We start from the raw sequence: 22,929 nt of genomic DNA, 5'->3' as shown, positions 1-22,929 counted from the left end.
ATTCAGGGAACAGAAAATTTACAAAGGCCAAATGTAAAACTGCATAATAAAGACACAAACCAAACTGTTAACAATAGTTACCTCTAAAAAGGGATGTGGGATGATGAGGGAAGGGAGATCTAAAAAGGGACTTTTGTTTTTACTCTGTATTAAAGGCACAGATCAAACACAAGTTTGAATTTTTGGTAGCATTATGTCCTGTGTTATGGGAGTTGCTGTTAGAGTTGTGTAAAGACTTGTTTTAGTTTATCTTGTACTTTTCCCCATCAATTATACCTTTGCTCTTTTGCCTTCTTCCCTCCAATAAAAACGTATTCTGAGAATCTGCTAAAGTTAACTGCTAGACTTTATATACTAAGCAGTCAACTGTCAGCCAAAAGTAATGAACTTCAAATGAATTATAAGATGCCTTCGGCCGGGCGCGGTGGCTCAAGCCTGTAATCCCAGCACTTTGGGAGGCCGAGACGGGCGGATCACGAGGTCAGGAGATCGAGACCATCCTGGCTAACACGGTGAAACCCCGTCTCTATTAAGAAATACAAAAAACTAGCCGGGCGAGGTGGCGGGCGCCTGTAGTCCCAGCTACTCGGGAGGCTGAGGCCGGAGAATGGCGTGAACCCGGGAGGCGGAGCTTGCAGTGAGCTGAGATCCGGCCACTGCAGTCCAGCCTGGGTGACAGAGCGAGACTCCGTCTCAAAAAAAAATAAAAATAAAAAAAAAAAAAAAAAAAAAAAAAGATGCCTTCTAGTTTCCTGATTCACAAGCTTAAAGCAGACCCTGATTCTAAGCATTGGCTTGCGTTTGAATTCTATGATACTGACTGGGCATGGTGGCTCACATCTGTAATCTCAGTACTTTGGGGGGTTGAAGTGGGAGGAGTAGTGAGACCAAGAGTTCAAGACCAGCCTGGGCAACATAGCAAGACTTCCCATCTCTACTAAAAATGAAAAATACAAAAATTAGCCAGGCATGGTGGCTTACACGTGTAGTCCCAGCTACTCAGAAGGCAGAGGCAAGAGGATCACTTGAGGCCATTTCAAGGATGCAGTGAACTATCACTGAGCCACCACACTCCAGCCTGAGTGACAGAGTGAGACTGTCTCAAAAAAATGAAAATAAATAAATAAATAAATAAATTTGGATACTAATGAAATCCACCTAACAGACCAGATTCCTTTTCAGGTTTCATGGAGTCAGAGGCTATTAAAAAAAAAAAAAAAAAAAAAGCAAGACACATCCATAGAAATGCGAGAGGAGAGGAAATAAAATGAAAAAGTCTGTATTTACCAAAGAGCTCCTAGACATGTTGGCAAGAGAAAAGGCAAACGGCAAAACATATGGATAAGACACAATTTATGTGAAAACTTAAAACCCACAATACTATGTATTTCTATATGTAAACATATACATATATTAATACATAGCAAAAAGATACTTGAGGAGTATATACTAAAGACCAACAGTTACTACCATTTGGGAGCACTACCAAAGGGCACTTTGACGATATATATTTTTTATTCTTTCCCTAGAACATTTTCTTACATAATTAAATACAAAATGAGGAACTTTTACATTTCTAGGAAGTACTACATATGATGATCTCCTTAAAATAGCTTGCTACTATAAGCTAGAGTTTAGCAGATATCACTGCTTTCTACTTTTCAACATGATACTTTATCCTTGCTATCCCTCACCTTTCTCTCATTGATCTACACATGTTCAAATTTAAGGAAATCACCTTAGCTTTTCCTTAAATACTTGATAGTGAAGAGATGACACCGTTGCCAGGAAGTATCAAAATCAAGAATGAGATCTAGTATAGTGGGAATAAAGGCCATCGAAGTAGGCAACCCCACCTCCTCTTGACTTGTGGCTTTAATGTGATGCATTTGAAAATATGTGCAGACTTCTAAAGAGAGTAAGATGCTTTAAGAAGAAGAGTCCTAACTGGGTATGCTGTGTAACATTAACTCATCACGTTTACTCACGTATCTACTGAAGACAAAATGTTGCAGTAGGGGGGTTAACACGCAAAAGCAGTTTTCCAGAAAAGCAAAAATGTATAAATCCTAGATAGCACAAGAACTGCTAAAGGTCTATCAATTAAGTGGTATTTATTTAGAAGAGAAGTATTTCTGCTTGAAATTGAAAACTCTCTTAGGAGTATATTTCTAAATTTTTTCCATTACATGACACTATTAAAATATTACAACTAGGAAAATTTTGCTCAAAATTGCAACTGTTTTCTTGAAAAGATAAAGGCCATCAAAGTCAGACATATGTGTAGCACGAATTTTGGTCCAGAACACCAAATAAATTACTCTGTTATAGTTGATTACAGATAACAGAACAGCAACATACTAAAATCAATGCATATGAAATCAAGTAGATGCGGTTCAATGAATCCCAGCTTGTAACTATTAAAGCCTAGGTAATGCATTTTGTAATTTAGAGAAGAGTACTTAGGGATCTACTCAGTCTTTATACCTTCAGACATTATCGTGAGGCTCCTGCTGGTCACTACTACTATCTATATCCTTTTCCAGAAAATCTCACCATCTTAAATGGTCACAAATTATGTATTCCCTTTGTCACACTGAATCTACAGAGAAAACGGAAAACTCTACAATGGCAAACAAGTCAAAAGATAAATTCTAAAAGTTAAAGGCACAGATCAAACTACTTTTAGAGATAATATAAGTGGTAATTATAAGAGTAAACTGTATTATCTGAATATGTAAGGTCAACGATGTAGAATCCTGGTAGCACTTGTAACACAGAAAATTGCAAATTATATAATAAAAGAAATAAACAGTATCACAATCCATTTTCAAAATGTTCTTAATATTTGGCATAATGCATAGTTTGCCTTAATTATTAACTCTTTGATAAAAGTAACGTACTTTTCAAAGTGATTTTAAAAACTGTCAGGTTGTAGTTTTTTATTTACTTGACTTCCATTCTACTCCTCCCTACGCTCTTTCCCTATTTTTTAAATTTTATCTTTCATTACTAAAAATCTAAAAGTAAAGTACTACTCTTCTTCCTTTAATGTCAAATATAAAGTACTCCACTAATAACATATGGCTACTATTAAAAAAAAAGATTTCAATGCAGTAACAGCCACAGCTTTAGGGTATTCTCAGGCAACACCCCAGACAAAACAAATTTGAACACTTATATTTCATACAATAACATAATGCTTTTTTCTTTTCATATTACTGCTTACCCCAAAAGCACAGCAATATACATTTTTAAAAACAATCTTCCCCTGTAATTACAATGAAAAACAAGAAGCAGAATACTCATCATCATTACAGAAACAATGACTGTATACTTTTAACATTATATTCAGGTATTTTTAATCACTATCTTAAACCAATTTTTAATTATATAATTTAACTGTATATGCTTACCAGTTGAAAAAATACTGGCTCAACCTACCTACTGCTTTTAATGCACAATGTGGTAACCTGTATCTTCCTCCTAATAGCACAATTATCAGAAAAAGAATGCAAAAAGTACACTGGAGAAATGAAGAAAGTATCAGAAAAATTTCCTCAGCCTTGGTTTACCATCTGTCTTTCCTTTGTATATATATTGAAGTTGACTGGACCTCTTTCACTACTCAGTTCCTACCCAAAGACCTTTCAGGTTTTAAAGTGACAGCAGCCATATCACGTTGTCTGTTGTTGCCGTTGAATTAGCCTGAATTACAGGCCCTCACTAAAAAGGATAAAGAAATGCGGGAAGTTAAGAAAGATAACACAGAAACCAAAGGAGAGAAAAGAAAAAAATACATATGGAGAATAGTTATAACCCACCAATAATTATCTGGCAGTTCTGGAGCAGAGGTTCCTATCTAGCTGTTTCATTAAAGTACGATGAAAAGCCGAAGCACAGCTCGCCAATTATCAGGCTTTAGAACGTTTTTAAAATAAAGCTCAATTTCATCTCTAACTAGTTTTTGTGTCTTTTAGAGATGGAGGTCTCAGTGTTACCTAGGCTAGATTTGAAATCCTGGGCTCAAGTGACCCTCCTGCCTCACTCTCCCAAGTAGCTGGCCCTACAAGTGTATGCCTCTGCGCCCAGCAACTCTAGTTTTTAAAACGTATTTCACTGCAATGAGAAAAGCGTATTTCCCATCTACATCTACAACAGTAAGAATGGAAAAGCTTTCTTCACTCTGTCTGAAAGAGCTAGGAGGGCAAAAACAAGTGATACTCATGATTCTTGCTGCCTTCCCCCACCCCTACATAAACACTAACTTCACAGGAAACCAAGAGTACAATTACTCCATAAAAGAAGACAATTTTAGCTTATCTCCGACTCTTCCCACCCCAACTTCCTCAAAAACACATAACAGAAAAGTCTGTGTTGAGTTTAGCAAGGACAATAATTAAAGAAGGTAAAGTGAAGGCTCACAGAAAGCCTTCTAGTTTAAGTTAAAATTCTAACATCGTAACATCAGGGTGTCAATTCATTCAACTTTTAACCCATTTGGGAAGACTTAAGTTATTAACTTAAAAATATGGCAGTATTTCTTTTGTAACTATAATCTCTTTATAGCCTCCTAATTGCTCATGTTAACAGCTTTATTACATACTACTGCTTCTTATAAGAAGTAAATCCAGGGGCCATTCCATTTTATCTTAGACATAATATTTACTAGTTTTCCAAGCATGACAGAAATGAAAAAATATATATATTAGAACAAGAACAATTTATGTTAATTTCTACAATCTGTGTTCCTTCTGTGAGCAGTGCCTGATTCTACTAAAATTAACACATTTCAGTCTTATGCTTAAGAAAAAAAATCTAATGAGGGACTAATTTATAAAGTATACACAAATATAATTCTTTTTTTTTTTTTTTTTTTTTTTTGAGACGGAGTCTCACTGTGTCTCCCAGGCTGGAGTGCAGTGGCGCGATCTCGGCTCACTGCAAGCTCCGCCCCCCGGGTTCACGCCATTCTCCCGCCTCAGCCTCCCAAGAAGCTGGGACTACAGGCGCCCGCTACCGCGCCCGGCTAGTTTTTTGTATTTTTAGTAGAGACGGGGTTTCACCATGTTAGCCAGGATAGTCTCGATCTCCTGACCTTGTGATCCACCCGCCTCGGCCTCCCAAAGTGCTGGGATTACAGGCTTGAGCCACCGCGCCCGGCCACAAATATAATTCTTTAATAAATCTTTCCAGTGTTATCACTATAACTGCACTACATGTAATGTTTCCATCCACAGAAACTCAGGATAGTTCTTATAAAATGAAACAGAACATTCTGTGTTCATCTCCGGCAAGCAATGAACAAATAGAACTTGCTCACAAAGGATCTAAAAGTGCTGCCTCAGGCATGCTGTATGAATGAGTCTTGGTAACTGGCTACTATCTGGGTACTTCCTCTGCTCATACCACTTAACCCATCTCTTATAAAGCCTATGAGAAAACTAAAGCTTTTGCAAAAGTGAAATTCAACATGAGCCACCCAAATTCTTCTAAGGTAACCATTCTAAAGCAAAATCAGCAGAAGTCATCTCTTCTATAATAACAAAGAAACCAAAAGGCAAATGCTATTGCTCAATCATCAGATGAACTCACAGAGGCAAAAATAAGTGACAACAGCAATAATTCAAGTAAAGTATGTATGAAAATTTAAACACGCCATGTTCAAGTTAAGACAGAAGTGAAGGGGAGTTATGATCTTTATATTAGTCAAAAAAGCTTAGGCATAATCACCAAATGTTAATTCACTTTACAGTCATCAATGAGACTATTGTATATATTTTTGCACCTTGCGCTTGTAAAAGCAGATAAAATATTTAATATGTAATTTACAATGTATTTTACCAGCTCAGCATACAGGATGTATACAGATTATATCAAAGTAGTAGACAGTTATGGGCCTGTGCAAACCCTGCAAAAATAGTACTTCAGATATCTGCTAATTAAAAACAAAAACAGAAACAAAAACAGTTTGCTGTTTAGAAGTGATACAATTCAAACTACCACAAAATACAAAGGGCTGCAAAAATGTAACCATTCCAACAACATATATAAGTTATTAAATAAAGATTTGATTTGAAAGAATATAAATGAAGCCTTTAAGTAGGTCTTTTCTACATGCATATTATTCCTCATTAAAGAAAAAAAAAATGTAAAAAGGCCATTGGTAATTGCTTTGTTAACATTTGTAGAAAATGCCAATTCTCTGGTCACAAACTCCACTAAGTTTAGCACTTAAGGTCTCTGCAGTGTTATAAACGTAATTTAAAATACTGTTAATTCTATAATTCCATTGGTAAAATAATGTGACTTGGAATATGGCAGTCTTCATGTTGAGAGAAATGATCCACAGTTTTGTTCTGTCTTTTAATTTCTTAGGCGTACACAGTTATCCAGAAGAACAGCACCCTCCACCACTGGTCTGGGCTTGAGGTTCATCATCAATAATCTGTACACCTCGCCTTGCAGTTCCCGGCTGACTAGAGCCATTACCTTTTGCTCTCTCATCCACTTGTGCTGTTTCTATCATCCCTAAGAGAGAGAGAAAGCAAACATTATTAGGATCACAATCTTTGTGTTTTCTCTTTCTAAAATTTCAGTGTAACACTATGATAGCTATTTCTGACTTTCAACCAACAAAGAAACTAAATATAGGCCGGGCGCGGTGGCTCAAGCCTGTAATCCCAGCACTTTGGGAGGCCGAGGCGGGTGGATCACGAGGTCAGGAGATCGAGACCATCCTGGCTAACATGGTGAAACCCCGTCTCTACTAAAAATACAAAAACTAGCCGGGCGTGGTGGCGGGCGCCTGTAGTCCCAGCTACTCGGAGGCTGAGGCGGGAGAATGGCGTGAACCCGGGAGGCGGAGCTTGCAGTGAGCCGAGATCGCGCCACTGCACTCCAGCCTGGGCGACACAGCGAGACACCGTCTCAAAAAAAAAAAAAAAGAAACTAAATATAATGAACATTGTGTCAGTTCGCTAAAATAGTTTCACCTGCATGTTTTAAAAACTAGTATCAAGTAGTAAGCTTATTTATCCAATGGTATAATGGCCACAGTGACATCAATAAAGAAAAATTTTTTTTTGCTCTGAACAAATGTCTGTGTACAAGTACAATCCTTAAGATTTTCCAAACTTACTTACAAATATGTCAAAGAAGTTCAAATTATTCCAAGTAATATTTAGGGTGCAGGATTTATTCTTCGACTAGAAATGTAATACTTTTAAGTAAATGATTTTTTTTATTTTTAGTTTTGAGAGACAGGGTCTCACTTTGATACCCAGGCTGGATGTGCAGTGGTGTGATCATCACTCATTCATTGCAGCCCCTAACTCCTGGGCTCAATTGATCCTCCTGCCTCAGTCTGCTGGGTAGCTGGAATTACAGGTATGCACCACCATGCCTGGCTGATTTTTTTTTTTTTTTTGCTAAAGATGGGGGTCTCACTATGTTGCCCAGGCTGGTCTCAAACTCCTGGGCTCAAGCGATCCTATGGCCTTGGCCTCATAAAGCACTGGGCTTATAGGTACAAGCCACTGTCCCTGACCAGATATTTGAAGAATAATGGAGTTTAAGATGAGAGAACTTCAAAGAACACAGCTGAAAGACTCACACTATCTGATTTCAAGAACTAGTGTAAAGCTACACTAATCAAAACAGTGAGACTATGATAGAAGAAATAGAGAGATCAGTGGAACAAAAAAACACAGTCCAGAAACAGACCCCCGTAGATATGGTCTCTTGATTTTTGACATGGTTGCCAAGGTTATTCAATGAAGAAAGAATAATATTTTCAAGAAACAGTACTATTAATAGAACTGGACATCTATTGTAAAAATAAATAAATAAATAAATAAACCTTAACCCATACCTTAACCACCGTATGCAAAAAACAACGAAAAATGAGTTATATGCTTAAATGTAAAACATGAAACCAAATTTCCAGAAGAAAACACAGGAGAAAAATCTTCATAGGAGAAAATTTTTGTGACTCTGGTTTACATAAAGAGTTCTCATGTATGACACAAAACATGAATTATGAAAGAATAGATAAACTGGACCTCACTGAAACTTAAAACTGCTCTTTAAGAGACACAGGTAAGAAAAATGGAATACATGATGCAGACTGGGAGAAAATATTTACAAAACATGTATTTAACAAAATGAAGGAAGAAAAGAGGGTGTCCTTAAAATAGAAAAGGGCTCTTAGAGACTGCTCTTGATTAATGGTTTACAAGTTGAGGTATATGGGACAATCCAACAAGATGAAATAAGAAAACATTACAAATTCTATATCTACTTATTTTTAACTTTTCAAAATTTCTATTTTTTAGTTACGTTTTAAAATGTACATATTAGTACTTGTACATGTTATAAAATTTCTAAATAAACATGTGGAGCATGCAAAAATTGTTTTGAAGATGTGACATTTATAACATTTGTAAGCCACTGACTTAGTACATTGCTATTTAAAAGCATTACTGGAAGGAAGGAAAGAAGGAAGGAAGGAAGAAAGGAAGGAAGGAAGGAGGGAGGGAGGGAGGGAGGGAGGGAGGGAAGGAAGGAAGGAAGGAAGGAAGGAAGAAGGAAGGAAGGAAGGAAGGAAGGAAGGAAGGAAGGAAGGAAGGAAGAAACGAAAGGAAGGAGGTTATCCTGAGGACTAGCATCACCACCACTTGGGTGCTGGTAGAAATGAGGACCTCAATCAATCCCACAACTACTAAATCATTTAATAAGACCCCCAAGTTGTTATGTACAGCATTGGTTCTTATATTTTACTGTGCATTGGAATCATATGAAGCGTTTGTTAAAACACAGATTCTGGGCGCCATCCCTAGAAATTCTGATTTGGTAGGCTTGGAGAGCCGAAGAATTTGCATTTCTGACATATTCTCAAGTGATATTGATGCTGCTGATCACGGGACATCACTTAGATAATCACTATTCTAGAAGAATTATGAATGACTTGAGGGTTTTATAAAACTAATTTATTCCAAAATGTGTGTGTGTGTGTGTGTACACGATTTCATCAAATTCTTAAAAGAGTCTAAAGTCCATAAACTCAGATATGCATTTTATTGGTAATATGAGAAATGACTTTCAGAGTATATATAAATTTATTTTCCTTTTTCTTTAAAACTATACTTTTTAATATGGAAAATTTCAAACATAAAGTAGAAAATACAGCATAATGAAAATCCATCACCCAATTTCATCCATAACCCTAAGCATCCCTACCATTATTTTGAATCAAATCTCAGACCCATAATTTTATTCCTAAATTATTTTAATGTGTCTTCAAAAGACAAGAACTCCTTTTATAAAGCATAACCACAATACCATAATCACACCTAAAAAATTAATAGTATCTTAATATAATCAAATATCTTGTTTCACAAACACTCTTTTTCACTAGTTTGACAAATCGGTGTTCAAATAAGGTCCATTCATTACAGCAGGTCATTACAGGTCTTAAATTTGTTTTAATACGTAAATTCCCCTTCCACTTTTAACACTTATGCATGTAATATTATAATACACATTTAGCCCATATCATACATATGATTTCATAACCATTAATTACTGCTTGAAACAGAACTAAAGTAGGTATTTAACCATTAAAAAAAAAAGTTACAGCACTTTAGAAATATTACCAATAGTCAATAGTTTAAAAAGAACCAATTCTTTGAAAAGTAACACTGGTGTAAAATAGATTATTATTTTTTAAAAAGTAAAAACCAAAAACCATTTCTAAACAAACCAAATCTGAATATACCTACTTTTACAAAGGTCAAGAAAGAGTTCCTCAATTCCTTTGTTCTGTTTGGCTGAAGTATGATAATGTTTTGCTCCCACAGACTCTGCATACCTTAAAAAAAAGTAACATCAGTGACTGATGTAAAATATTATTCATGATTTTGTCTTAACTGTTTTTTAATAGTAACAGTTTTAGTGACATATTAATTTATTCAAGTTTAGTGAAATTAAGTTTATATAGCTGTTTTAACTTCTCTATACATTAAATCAAATTTTAAATAATACAAATATAATAAGCCTTGAAATTTTTATAGATTAATTTGGGACTCAAATACTTTAAAAGTTTTTGTGGCTTACTGCCTATTTGATCATGATAGTTTTGTTTTATATCACTCGTAGTTTTTACTGAAGTCAAAAAGGGAAGGGCTTTATTGCCACAAGCCCAGAAACTACCATGTAAACATGCTTCACTGAATCCAATACCTCAATCTATGTTAAGAGATTTGAGTAATACCCAAATGGTAAAGCAAAATGTATAAAGAAGAAGACTTCTACTAGGGAGTGATGGGGAATGGGAGGGTCACAGTACTTACGACTCTGCTTCTTGAATGGAAACATGTCTTTCCTTTTCCAAGTCTATTTTATTACCTATTTTGAAAAAAGTAAATATTTATCTTTATACTGATTTATTTTCGTAACAAAATTAAGCCAATTCTAAATACAAAATTGCCATTTTAATTACCGGCAAAAACAATGCAAATCCCCACCAGACTTCTAAATGTCTTGAAATTATAAAGTTAAGCCTTGTGATCTGAGGGCTGATCATGCCTCATCCTCCTTCAAATGACTCAATTCATACCTTTCCTGAATCTGCAGCCTCTGACAAAGAAAACAACTTTTCCAAAGAGATGGGCACTCTTTTTTGATTTTGGGGGATACCAGAAACCTAGGGATAAACCTATGACTCTTAGCCAAGTGTAAATGATCGAAAGTAACAGCAAAATTTTCTACAGTTCCCATTAACTTAAAGCCAGTCAACAATCAAGTATGGCTATCTTAGTGTTTACTAAAATATATTAAGCTAGTTTCTTGGATCCTACGAGTATTCAAGTTTCCTGGATGATATAAGCCGGTTAAAGTAAAAATTAAAGTGTACAGATTTTTAAGTACTCCACAATCGTAAGGGGAAAAACTGCATTCTTTGTTTAAAAAACAATTTTAGTGAGTTATTAAAACTTAATATATGTGTATCATACAGATTTAAATTATAAGGTTAGCTCTCCTTAAACAATGGAACCAAGCTGAGATTGTACTTTTTTAAAAAGCCACCAGAACAAAAATGAAGAAACTGCAAAATACTGATTCCTTGAACTTAAGATGACTTGACTGGACACACAGAGTGCTAAAGGTAATAAAAACAGTAGATAACGATAAGGAAAAATACCTTATGGAAGGACACTTCAAACAAACATTTTTATTCTTCTATTATGGCTTTTAGGGATAAGAGAAATCTTATAAATAAAGTTACTTTTTTTCTTGGAACCATATAGATTCTAGGAGACAATTTCAGATAAATTTCAGATAAGGCATTGAAATAAGCACCCAATAAAAGATAAAATGTTTAGCACTGAGGTGGACAAGTCCAAAGGTTCAAATAATCTGATAACCTAGTTGCTGGCAACTGCTAGAAACTATCTGCCACCATAGCCTAAGAATCAGAGAGAGGGAAGTAGACAATACTAAAGTTCAGTGGATATCAACAAATTCAGTAACAAACTCTTCCTTCTTTGAAGAGCTATCTACCATAGCAAGAAGTTTCATATTAGTTCTAACTTCCTACATTATATTTGTCATTGGAAATTTTAATTATCTAAAATATGACAAAGTCTGACAGTAACCAGAGGAAAAACTGTCGTGTTATTCTGTAAAGAATGCAAAAAGCACCACCTGGTGGCCAGTGGCTCCAACAAAGAGGAACAAGATTCTGCCTCATAAAGGTAAAATAAGATAGTCTCCTACTAAAGGTAGCAGTATTAATTTTGCTTCAATTATGTAAAACCCTATGAAATTTTTTTTCCAGGTACTTAATGCCTCATTTTCCAAATTCCACCAATCTCATCAATACCTATAAAAAGAGTGAAGACAGGAAAAGTAGGCAATCACCTTACTGCCTCAAATGAACATTAGGAGAAATTATTCAGACACTGCTTTATTACTTAATAATATTTTAAATGACTAATTTTAATAAATCAGGCCATTAATAAATAGCTATCTATCTTAATAACCTATTATTTTAAACTTAAAACATTTTAAATCTAAACAACTACTATTTCTTTGAATAATCAGTATTCACAATGGATTGATAACACAGAATACACTGCAGAAACCTGACTGACTAGTGACTGACCTCTTTCCAAAGCTCAAAAACCTTTTTAGTTTCTATATTTTTTCAAAAGCAAGATAGCTAAGGATTAAGGCTTTGAGACTCATATCTGCTTTAATACTACTGTGCAGCTACATACGGAACTTTCTGATAGGCTTAAAACATCTGAAAACAAGGACAACAACCAAAGTAAGCACCTACTTAAAGGTATAGTACTATAAAGAATTTAAAAAATAAACAAATAGGGTGAGACTATTGGAAAGGGAGGGAAAAAGCTACCCTCTAAGTTAAGCAGATCTTCCTTAAAAATACATATTTGAATTAAGAATATAGAAGGGATATGCCCACTGCTAAAGGCAAAGGGCCTAACAATGATATAGAACTAGAATCACATCATGCTTAGACTGGATGGTTGTGGGGCACAGTGGAAAAAAGCTTTCAAAAAGCTTTTAAATGTAATAAAACTTAGTTTTTAAGTCCTTGCTTACTCCATAACTGTAATTTTTTTTTGTTTTACTTTTTCTTGAGACAGGGTCTTGCTCTGTCACTTAGGTTGGAATGCAGCGGCATGAACACGGCTCTCTGCAGCCTCCATCTCCCAGGCTCAAAGCAATCCTCCTGCCTCAGCCCCCCGAGTAGCTGGGACTACAGGCACACGCCACCACACCTGGCTAATTTTTGTATTTTTTTGTAGAGATGGGGTTTTGCCATGTTGTCCAGGCTGGTCTCAAACTCCTGGACTCAAGCAATCTGCCCACCTTGGCCTCCCAAAATGCTGGGATTAAAGGCGAGAGTCAACACGCCTGTCCATAATTGTAATATTTTGGACAAATTAGTTAACCTCTGTTAGTCTCACTCTGTGCATGTGTGGCTAACAAACCTTGCAGGGTTGATGTGAAAATAAGATAAATGTAAAAGGCCTAGCATATACTATATGCTCAATAAAGAACAGTTATTAATATTAATGACATTCATCACAGTGAATGATCAAATGGAAAGTCAATATTGTTATGAGAGAATTAAAGTCCATGATAGATAACACAAACTTACTCCTGACCTCAAATGATCCGCCTGCCTCAGCCTCCCAAAGTGCTGGGATTACAGGGGTGAGCCACCGTGCCTTGGAGGTAACACACTCTACCATCATCCTACTGGCTTCATCTAGCTAACTTAGTTTATACAACACTTGGTCTAGGAAATTTTCCCTTATCTCCCCCTTGCACCTCAAATCTAGTTGGTTTGCTTTCATGCTCTCATAGTACTCCATTCTGCATTTCCCTTCCATAGCATTTATTACAATATATAATAAGTAGCTTGTTTTCCTCTCTTTTTCTACACAAGAAACTCTGGGAGGACAAGAACCATATCTATTTTGTTTACTTATTCACTACACTATTCCCAAATCCTGGTACATAGTAAGCAATGAAGTGTTTATTAAGGATATGGGCTTGAAGTGGCAGGCAGATCTGAGTTAAAATCCCAGGGCTACTTCTAACAAGCTATGTGACTTTGGGAAGTTTCAAGCTCTCTAAGCACATTTTTTCATCTGTAAAATGAAATGGTCTTCCTGCAGCATTGTCAGGAGGCTTAAATGAAATAAAAAATGTGTAGTTCTTAAAACAGTGCCTGGCACTCAATGAATGGTGACTATGATTAATAATAAATACTTGTTCAAGAAACATACAAATGTTAAGGACAGACTAGATGCAGAATACTAGCAACCACAGCCAAGGGTGCCTATCAATGGATTAATGACAACCTAGAGGAAAAAGTCTCTGCTACTGAAACATGTGGTTCTCTATTACTGGTTAGCACATGGAGTTCAGTGGCTTAGATAAGGAACTAGGAGGTTAAGTATTTAATTTACACAGGAAAATGCTAGTAGACTATATATCAAACATAAAGTTTCAAAAACATGACAAACTGAAATTTCCACTTAGCTTTAAATTGTTACATGAGAACAAGCTGGGAAAAATCGGACTGAATAGCAATACTTACAAAAAAGGACTTGAGATTTTGGATAACTATCATCTATGTAAGAGCAACTAGTTGACATGTCTGCTAAAAAGTTTAAGCAATCTCAGGCAATCCTGATAGAAGGCCAGTGTGAGGAGAGAGACAGGGCCTATAAGTACATACTAGCTCAACAACATTTGGATTCTATTGTTGATTTCCAAGTGTGGGTGACATACTCATACAGTAAAAATAAACCTAGGAGAGAAAATGATCAGGATGATCAGAATGTCTAGAAGGTAGGCCACATAAAAAAACCGCTGATCTAGAGAATTTAAGACTTAAAGTGAGTTGTTTAAGTAGTCTTCAAATGCCTGAAGGGTTATCTTATGTAAACAGAATAAATTCTTGTCAAATGTCTACCGCTATGCCAAGTATTTTTCAAATCATTATATAATCTTCATCATAACCCTGAGAAGTAGTATTATTTCAAAATTACTAATAAAACAGAAGAGAATAAACACTGAACGACTACAACAGAGAATAAAAATCAAGAAGTGGGAAAAACAATGCAAATGTCCATCAATAGCAAAACGGATAAACTGTGGAGTATCCATAAAGTATCAGACAGCAATCAGAATAAAATGAACTACAACTATATACAACATAGAGGAATCGTAGGAACACAAAGTAAAGTCAAAAAAGCCAGACACAAGAAGAGTTAATATTATATGACTTCATTTATATAAAATTCAAAACAAAACTAATTCATGCAGTAAAAAGGACAGTGACAGAGGGTGGGGAATGGCGAGGGGAAAACAACTGTGAGTGTTGGGATGAAAAAGTAACACAACTCAGGGTCCTTAGGTACTGCTTACACTGTGCGATTTTCATTTTGTGAAAATTATGTTATTGAAGATTTGTACACTTTTCTGTACATACGATGAAAAATTCACTTAAAAAATCAGTTCAAAGTGAAGGATACAGGGAGTATGATTTTAGCTAAATGTGAAGACAAATTCATTTCTTACACTTGTCAGAAAAAATAAGTTGTTCTCCAACACCTGCGTGTATGTACACTAAATCAGAATTAACAGCACACAGTGCCTGGTACAAAGAAGCCACTCAAAAATACTTATAGAAGGAAGAAGGGTGGGGTGAAAACAGGGAATTAATTCTTAGTCCCATCCACAGAAATTTTGATTTAGTGTATCTATAATGAGGCCCAAAAACTTTTTTTTTTTTTTTAATTCTCTAAATTATCCTAATAAGTTTGGGAAAAGTGGTAAATAAGCTCTCAGAATTCTTTTTTTTTTTTTTAACGGGAGACTGGAGTTTTATTATTACGCAAATCAGTCTCTGAGCTCTCAGAATTCTCCCAACTCTGAATTCCAAATAAAATTCCATGTCATACTTGTCAACAGAAGAAAGTGAGAGCTTTCTATACCTCACACTAATAATAAATATTCTATAATATTAAATGGAGTATTTGACTCTACTGGAGGCAGTAGGCTACCAGATCCAATAGTCCTAAAACTTCTTATAATATGAACATTAAAAATATACACTTTATATACAAACATTTTTAAAGAAACCAGTTCACTATCTGGCAACCACTCTCTCTGATGCTTCAGTGAAAGTATCTTCCTTGAGGTTCAATTTAATGTTATGCCTTCAACTTTTAGAATGGCAACATAAAAGGTACTTCGTTGAACATTAAAACAAACACACACACACACTTTAAACTATTCATGAGCTTATTTAACTTAGATGATTTTTTTTAATGTTACTTTGTGACCTTGGTCAAGTAACAAGCTCTTGGAGTTTCCTTGACTTTATGTATATGTTAGAAATTTCTATCTTCAGAAAGACGATCAGAATCCCAAAATATTAAATCTTCAGTCATTCATCTACTGTGGCCACTCCCACTCCTAGTAAGTCCATATACCACACAAAGTTACACAAAACTCAGTAATGATTAGCTGTAGCTTTGGTTCCAAACCTCCAAGTAGCCTACTACTTCAGTGTTCCAGTCTGAAATATTCCTGCCTAGCCTGACATCTAGCATCTAGATCAAAACGCAGGAGAAATCATCTTGCTCTTTTCCCCCAAGACTTGCCCCTGATCTGGGACTATAAAGCTACCAATGTAATGGTGACAGATAAGAAATGTAAACTCAAGTTAAAATTCTTGGCCGGGCGTGGTGGCTCATGCCTGTAATCCTAGCACTTTGGGAGGCTGAGGCGGGTGGATTATGAGGTCAGGAGTTTGAGAACAGCCTGGCCAATATGGTTGAAACCCCGTCTCTACAAAAAATACAAAAATTAGCTGGGCGTGGTGGTGCATGCCTGTAGTCCCAGCTGCTCGGGAGGCTGAGGCAGGAGAATCGCTTGAACCCAGGAGGCAGAGGTTGCAGTGAGCTGAGATCACGCCACTGCATTCCAGCCTGGGTGACAGAGCGAGACTGCGTCTCAAGAAAAAAAAAAATTCTTAAGGCTAAAAGCAGAATTTCCCCACACTGACCGTTCCATTCTTTCATTTCCCCAGATACTACCTTTGTCTTCCACTGAAATGATCCTACCCTGGCTTCTCCCATATTGTTTTTAGTATTATCAGGTATGTAGAAAAAAGAGAGAAAACAGCATGAGGCTATACATCATAAGGTTTAGTAACCTAAGAGTCAGAATGACTTCATTTCAAATCCGATCTCTGAAAGCTACCTGACACTGGGCAAGTTATTATCTCCAGGACTCAGCTTCCTCTATAAAACCCTCATAGGATTATGAGGATTACATGAGATAATGTCTGTGAGTACACAGCACAGTGTCTAGTACACTTTTATTGTTCAATAATTGTGATATCATAGAAATAACAATCTAAAGAAAAAGAGAACCAAAGAGAAATTCCAGAAGTCCAAAAGTGAGTTGTAGAGTTCCTTTATACCCATTAGGAATATTCCTCCACCCTGGGATCATGATCTCCTTGTATCCTTGTGGTCAAATTTGACCATTACTCAAAAATGTGTAGTTAAATATACAGAACAAGAACACAGGCCTAAGTCATCTCCTTAATTTTATTATAAAGTAGTTACTAAACTTTTTCTAAGCAAAACCATACAGTGAAAAACAAAAGATCAAACTGAAGCAAGGCTAGGAAACTCAAAGCCCCAAGTGTTTAGTTTTCAATTTGCTCCCCAAGGCATTCCTTAGAGTTTAAATCTCCTGGAAAATCACTTCTAAATCCAAAATTTTTTTTTTTTTTTTTTTTTTTTTTTTTTGAGACGGAGTCTCGCTTTGTCGCCCAGGCTGGAGTGCAGTGGTACCATCTCGGCTCACTGCAAGCTCCACCTCCTGGGTTCACGCCATTCTCCTGCCTCAGCCTCCGAGTAGCTAGGACTACAGGCACGCACCACCACGCCCGGCTAATATTTTGTATTTTTAGTAGAGATGGGGTCTCGATCTCCTGACCTTGTGATCTGCCCGCCTTGGCCTCCCAAAGTGCTGAGATTACAGGCGTGAGCCACCGCACCAGGCCTTTTTTTTTTTTTTTTTTTAAAAAGACAGAGTCTCGCTCTGTCACCCAAGCTGGAGTGCAATGGCGTGATCTTGGCTCACTGCAACCTCCACCTCCTGGGTTCAAGCGATTCTCCTGCCTCCACCTCCCAAGTAGCTGGGACTATAGGTGCCCACTACCACGCCCAGCTAATTTTTGTATTTTTAGTAGAGACGGGATTTCACCATGTTGGCCGGGCTGTTTTCAAACTCCTGACCTCAGATGATCTGCCTGCCTCAGCCTCCCAAAGGGCTGGGATCACAGGCATGAGCCACTGCATCCAGCCTTTTTTTTTTTTTTTTTTAGATGGAATCTCACTGTATCACCCAGGCTGGAGTGCAATGGTGTGACCTTGGCTCACTGCACCCTCTGCCTCCTGGATTCAAGCGATTCTCCCACCTCAGCCTCCCAAGTGCTGGGATTACAGGCATGCACCACCATGTGCAGCTATTTTTTTTTTTGGTATTTTTATAGAGACAGCGTTTCACCATGTTGACCAGGCCAGTCTTGAACTCCTGACTTCAGGTGATCCAACAACTTTGGCCTCCCAAGGTGCTGGGATTACAGGCATGAGCCACTGCACCAGGCTAAATCCTAAACTATTCTAAAATATTTATATTAATATGTCATTCTTCCTTTCTCATATAACTTTAAAACAAAAATTACTTGTTTATAATGTCTTCAATAAAACATTAAGGAAACAAAGGACTTCTTTAAAAAAAAAAGTAAGATGCTTACCAACTATACATAAACAGATTTCATTTCCCAACATTTTCCGTAATTCTTTGACCCAGTTTTTTACCTGTATATACAAAAGAGCACACATTAAAACAAATCCTGTTAGAATTACGACTATCACAACATCCAAAAACTTAACACTGTCAAAATACCTCAGAATTTTAAGAGTCTATATTATTTAGTTATTACCAGAAATGATTCACTGAAGAATCATTTATTGCCAGATAGTATTGCAAACCATATACACATAAACACAACAATGGAAAAATACACAGAAGCAACTCTTACTATAAACTTGCATCAGTCTTCCACAGATCCAAGCAAAGCTATTCACTAGAGAAAAAGTGTATCAACTCCAGCTTCTGATATTAAATGCTTTACAATATAGATTACCAGTGTCACTTTGGACTTAGGAATATGTGGGTTTAAAACAGTCTTTTGTACCCTAATTGATTCCTAAATAGAGGGCATAGGAGCTTCAGTGTCACATAATAAAAGACAAAAAATAAATAAATAATTTATATAAGCACTAAAAAAATTAAGAGGGCTAAAATAATTTCATCATTTAGTGTATGACAGGGTTTTGCAACCTTGGCAATACTGACATTTTAGTACAGATAATTCTTTGTTGTCAGGCACTGTCCTGTGCAATGTATGATGTTTAGTAACATCCCTGACTTCCTACCACTAGATGCCAAGAGCATCCGCCAGTTGTGACAACCAAAGATGTCTCCAGGCATTGTCATCCCCTGTAGAGAACCAATGATATACAATAACTCCAGTTATGAACTGATTCTCCGGTATGAACGCAGCATAATAGTAGACACAGTTGGCAGTACACTGGAATTAAGTAGATTACTCTTTTGAACTCATGATTTTAAATGTTGATTATAATAACAGAATAAAAGGCAAACTTGGACACCTGCCTTCATTCTTTGCAATGAAATTTAATATGGATGTAACCAAATCACACTGAACTTATATACCCTCCTGAAAAAATACACGTGTATCTGTAAATTCCAAAAATTACATTAGCTATGTGGTAACCACTTACTGTGCATCTGGTTTTATAGTGTACAAATGTAACACTTCCACATTCCTGTTCTCTACAGAATGCAGAGGAACTACCCTTGGCAAACCCAAAATCCCTACAAAAGCAAAGGTAGTTATCATCACATTATCTTTATAGCAGCACTGAATGACAGTTTTCTCAGTATAGCCCTACCTTTTTGTTTCATTCACATATATGTATAAAGTTTTCAAAGCATTTAACTTCCACTCTTTATTGATTTCACATAAGAAAAATTTGACCATATTGGCATAAAATATACATCTTCATCACCTCAAAAGAAACACAGCAGAATCTAATTATGTATTCCTCTCTTCCATGTGCATATAGTATCACAACCTACTAATCTAATCATTTTTTTAAAAAAAAGTTTGTTAGTCATTTCAAATTAGATACCCCTCCACAAGCACTCTATCTATTCTTTACCCCATACATTTTTGGTGAGTTAGAGATGGTCACAAATTCTTTGTCAATCCTCCCATCAAATATGGCAGAGTCAAATTCCCCACCCTCTGAATTTGGGCTGGCTTTGTAACCTGCTTTGACAAGACAATGTGGCAGAAGTAATGCTGTGCCAATCCCAGACTTAAGCCTTAAAAAGGCCTGGTAGCTTCTACATTTAACTCTTGGGATCCAGTTGTCATATAAAAAGCTTAAGGTAGAACACAGAATAATGAGAGAGCACATACAGTACTGGACGATAAGACACCAGATATAGTGAGAGGCCAGATGGAGAACTAGGCCTCCTTGGATATTCCAGCCCCAGCCAAACTCCCAGTTCAGTGCAGCTCTATGAGTGACTCCAGTGACAGCACAAAGAGCAGTGAACCTGCCTGGTCAACCCACAGAATCATGAGAAATAATAAGTTACTGTTTTAAGTCAAAAATTTTGGGAGTTTTGTTACATAGCAGTAGAGAACTGGTCACTTTTCAACCTAAATGACTCAATCTTTTTTTTTTTTTTTTTTTTTGAGATGGCATCTCGCTCTGTCACCCAGGCTGGAGTTCAGTGGCACGATTTAGGCTCACTGCAATCTCTGCCTCCCCGGTTTAAGCAATTCTCCTGCCTCAGCCTCCCAAGTAGCTAAGATTGTAGGCATGTGCCACCACACCCAGCTAATATTTTTAGTATAGATGGGATTTCACCATGTCGGCTGGGCTGGTCTCGAACTCCTGACCTCAAGTGATCTGCCCTCCTTGACCTCCCAAAGTGCTGGGATTACAGTGTGAGCCACTGTGCCTGGCTTCAATCTTCTCTTAATAAATACTTAAACTATGTCTTTTCATGCAAAAAGTCAGGAGGGAGGTAACAAACAGCAGCACCAAAATAACTTTTAAAAATCATTAAATCTACAAGGTACCTATTGTTTCATTTTCTACTTCTCGAGTTAAGCTTTTCCAATATCGTTAATAACCCAAGGGCTAACTTGTATATCTGCTCTATCAGATTTAACTGGGAAAAAAAAATAAAGAGAAAAAACAAACAAGTAATTTTACCAAGAACAAGCCTGTAAGTCAAGGCATGACAAGCTTCTTCCTTGGCATTACTCCCTGTGGTTACACATTGTTGACATATTCCAAGAACAGCTTTAGGAGGAAAGGTCAAATAAGTAACCCATCTGACTGTGATGAAATAAATTACAGTCAGAGGTAAATTAAATGGTAACTCATTTTTGGTCCCAAACAACTTTAAGAGTCATACATATGTGGTGTGTATTTGAAGGGAAGTAAACTAATGAGATAATTTTAAGACTGTCCTTTTAAAACCTTTATTATATTTGGCAAGGAAAAAGCTTAAATGTGATTTTGCTCCTCCTTTTTTCTCTTCACAGTAAAGGAACTTGTCCAGCCACACCAAGTTTAAGAGCCCAATGCCTATGGAATTAAGGAAATAAGTGTGATTTTTCCATAAGAGGGAGAAACAAAAGCCCCCATATTTTTCTGAAGCTCACCTTCAAGTATTTTCCTTCCTTAATATTTGAGAAAGCCATGTAATAAGCCATTAATTATTCTAACATAAATTAATTCATATGAATTAAATATTTCATTAAACATAGGAGTATACCTCCATGTTGTAGGTGAAAAGAAAAATAAAATGTAAGTTGTCACCAGTTATGCACAAATTATATACTTTATTTTTAAAAACAAAACTAATCACATTAGTGAACAAAAGTATATTAATGGATACTTGAAAAATTACTATTGTCCTTCTAAGACATCTACCCATAAATAGAATACCTTCTGAAAAGAATCTTCATCTGTTATGTCATAAACTAAAATAGCTCCATTTGAATCTCTGTAGTAAATTGGACCCAATGCATGGAATCTCTCTTGACCTGCCGTATCCTAAAGAAAGCAACAAATGCTTATTAGATCAGAAGAAAAATACAAATCTGCAATTGCAACTATGGTGAACTTTTGATTAATTGGAAAATATGGCATAAAGTCACAGATAACCACAAAACCCTCCTAACAGAAACAAAACAGCAAAACAGGTCACACAAAAAAATTTTAAGTTATGACCAATATGTAATGTTTTAGTGATATACGACAGTTACTTTTTCCCTCCCAACCTTCCTCCTCCTCAGCAACTTCCCCAACCCCATTAAAAAACCAGTTCAGTTGCCAGAGGGCCAAAACAGCCAACACAGTATTATAAGCCAGGAATAGGCTCTGCCCTAAGTTTAAGTTCCCACACTGGGAGAGACAGGGAAACAGCACATGCATCAAGATCACCAGTCAACAAGTACCCTGCTCCATTATCCTCACCCTACTCTCCATCAGTCATTCCCTTGGAAGGCTGGAATATGGAGACACAGGGTGGGCAAAAAAGGCCAGGCAAGCTGTCCACCCACCCTGTCCTCTCTCTGAAGTGGAACCCTTCTGAGTTGACCCTTCTCCAGCTGAAAAGTTATAACAGCAATATTCAAATATTCAATTATATTCCAGATATAATTCTCAACCAGATTTTAAGATTATTTTTAATTAAAAAAAAAAAAAAGTTGTGGCTAAGCTCCAATAAACTTAAAAAAAAAAGAAAAAAGGAAGAAGCCTCCATGCATAAGAGTTGAAAAAGCTCACTTACCCATATGGCAAGGTTTACTCTTTTCCCACCAATATTTAACTTCTTTGTTAAGAATGATGCCTAAAAAGAGAAATATACATTAAACAATGTTTCATATAAAATACGGTTCTTTATCCTAACAACTATAGATGAATGAATCATCTCAATGTAAAAGTTATCTGGGAGAAAAAGTAATCACCGAGTTTCAAATTAATGATCGAAATTGTTTCATTAAAGATATTATTTACATTTTTACCTAAAAAAAAATCATGTTTTCTGAACATAGGTTATTAAAAATACACAGAAAATAAGTACTTTTTTCTTAATATTTTTCCTTATCTAAGTGGAACAAAATTTTCCCTAGAGCATTTAATTTGATGCTACCTTATCTACTCACAGAAATAAAGAGTT

The 22,929-nt window shown here is 36.2% G+C and overlaps 1 protein-coding gene across 1 annotated transcript; it reads right to left on the bottom strand.

Annotated features, from left to right (window-relative positions):
* Positions 1-6,131: 6,131 nt before the first annotated feature.
* Positions 6,132-22,680, bottom strand: RAB21 (RAB21, member RAS oncogene family). The gene is given in 6 exon segments (XM_025402840.1): positions 6,132-6,531; positions 9,783-9,871; positions 10,353-10,407; positions 18,386-18,449; positions 21,693-21,800; positions 22,540-22,680. Coding segments are annotated over 6 exon segments (600 nt in total). The 3' UTR covers positions 6,132-6,388.
* Positions 22,681-22,929: the final 249 nt, after the last annotated feature.

The sequence above is a fragment of the Theropithecus gelada genome, chromosome 11 (genome assembly GCF_003255815.1).
Source record: "Theropithecus gelada isolate Dixy chromosome 11, Tgel_1.0, whole genome shotgun sequence".
In the NCBI taxonomy this organism is placed as follows: Eukaryota; Metazoa; Chordata; class Mammalia; order Primates; family Cercopithecidae; genus Theropithecus; species Theropithecus gelada.
This window is presented reverse-complemented; position numbering and strand designations above follow the sequence as displayed.